Genomic DNA, 1,508 nt, shown 5'->3' on the forward strand with positions numbered 1-1,508 from the left:
ACAGAGTTTATGGTAAATAGCCACTTTGTGACTAGTAATTGATGACAGATCTGATTATTGTTTATTGAGTTGATGATTTGATTGCTGACAAGTCTTGCTCAGGCTTCTTTTCCATATATTTTGTTTGTGTGTGGTAGTGGTGTCCTGACTGACAGGCCTTTGTGGCACATCCATACAACCTTATCATTTCACATACAGTAGCTGCCTTCTTCATCCTCATTATACAGAATGAAATGTGAAAAAATGTGCCTTGTCTGTCTCGACCGATCACCTGGTTTCACTGTTCAAGTTACCGTCATTTGCTCTCAGGTCTTTTAACATGTTTTTTTCTAAAACTACAAGAGCATGGTCAGTTTTTCCCTTCTTTCATTGAAATAAGTCCAATTTCTTTACACCACACAACAGACACAATGCCAGGTTTACAGAATTCCATTGAATCTTTTGAAGTCTATTCTATTTGTAGTCTCTCTAATTTTTACAGTTTCTGGGTTTATTTAAAAAACTGTGTATTTTTTAACCTCTCCTGTGAATACCAAGAAGTTAGGCTTTTTATCTGCACATTTGAATTTATGAATATTAAATGTAGCTAACAAGATTTAACCAAAAGAAATACTGTAATTGCTCTAATTTATGCTGTCTTCTCTGATGCCAAATAGTAGGTTGTATAGAGACATGCAGAATCACTATGTAGAGTTGCTGTGTTGTATTGTATCTAAAATGGATGTCAGTATCATAATGTTTGTCTATAAGTGGAGAGTAAGCACATACAGACTCCAGTTAACTTCCAGACACATCTCAATGATAATTAGAGCAAATGCACCTGAGCACATTTCACAGTGTGTCACAGCAAATGATCTGGATACTTGTAAATGAGAGATATCAGTTTTTGATTTTTAATATATTTGCAAACTTTTCTGAGAATGTTTTACTTTGTGGATTTATGGACAATGGTTTTAAAAAATGTACAACACAATAAAATGTGTAAAAAGTGAAGGGGTCTGAATACTTTTTGAAGTTGTGTATATTTGTGTGTGCTATAGTGCCGGACCCGCCGAGGAACCTGCAGCTGTCCTGTGACAACAGTGAGGATGGGAAGGTGCAGGTTTCCTGGACCGCTCCTGACAAAGGACACAGTCTCATCAGGGAGTACATTGTGAGTATTTTTCTCTGCATAAAACTGCTTTATGGCTCATTAGTCTATGTACAGACTACTGCTGCAAAATCTGTTGTAACTTTAGTTTAATTGTGGAGAGACCTCCTGCCTTCATCATCATGCATTAGGAGGCAGAGCATCCTAATACCATCATGGCTCAGTCACAGACCAGCAAGGAGTTTAACATTGCTACTAATGTATTGTATTTCTCCGTATTGCTTCCCATTTCTTGTTTTGTGGGAAGCTATTTGAATATTATTATTTGGCTTGTTGTCGTCTGGCCTGATGACTGATGGCAGTGGAGTTTGAAGGGAAAGAATAAGTTTCTGAATGTTAATCCTCCTGTAAGCACCAA

The 1,508-nt window shown here is 37.1% G+C and overlaps 1 protein-coding gene across 1 annotated transcript in view; it reads left to right on the forward strand.

Moving 5' to 3' along the window:
• sorl1 (sortilin-related receptor, L(DLR class) A repeats containing) overlaps positions 1-1,508 on the forward strand; it is a 108,361-nt gene that overhangs the window by 97,705 nt on the left and 9,148 nt on the right. Inside the window, exon 24 of the mRNA XM_020619076.1 lies at positions 1,041-1,157. Within this exon, the coding sequence (XP_020474732.1) occupies positions 1,041-1,157 (117 nt within the window). The remainder of the gene's footprint in view (positions 1-1,040; positions 1,158-1,508) is intronic.

The sequence above is a fragment of the Monopterus albus genome, unplaced genomic scaffold (assembly GCF_001952655.1).
Source record: "Monopterus albus unplaced genomic scaffold, M_albus_1.0 scaffold214.1, whole genome shotgun sequence".
NCBI lineage: Eukaryota > Metazoa > Chordata > Actinopteri > Synbranchiformes > Synbranchidae > Monopterus > Monopterus albus.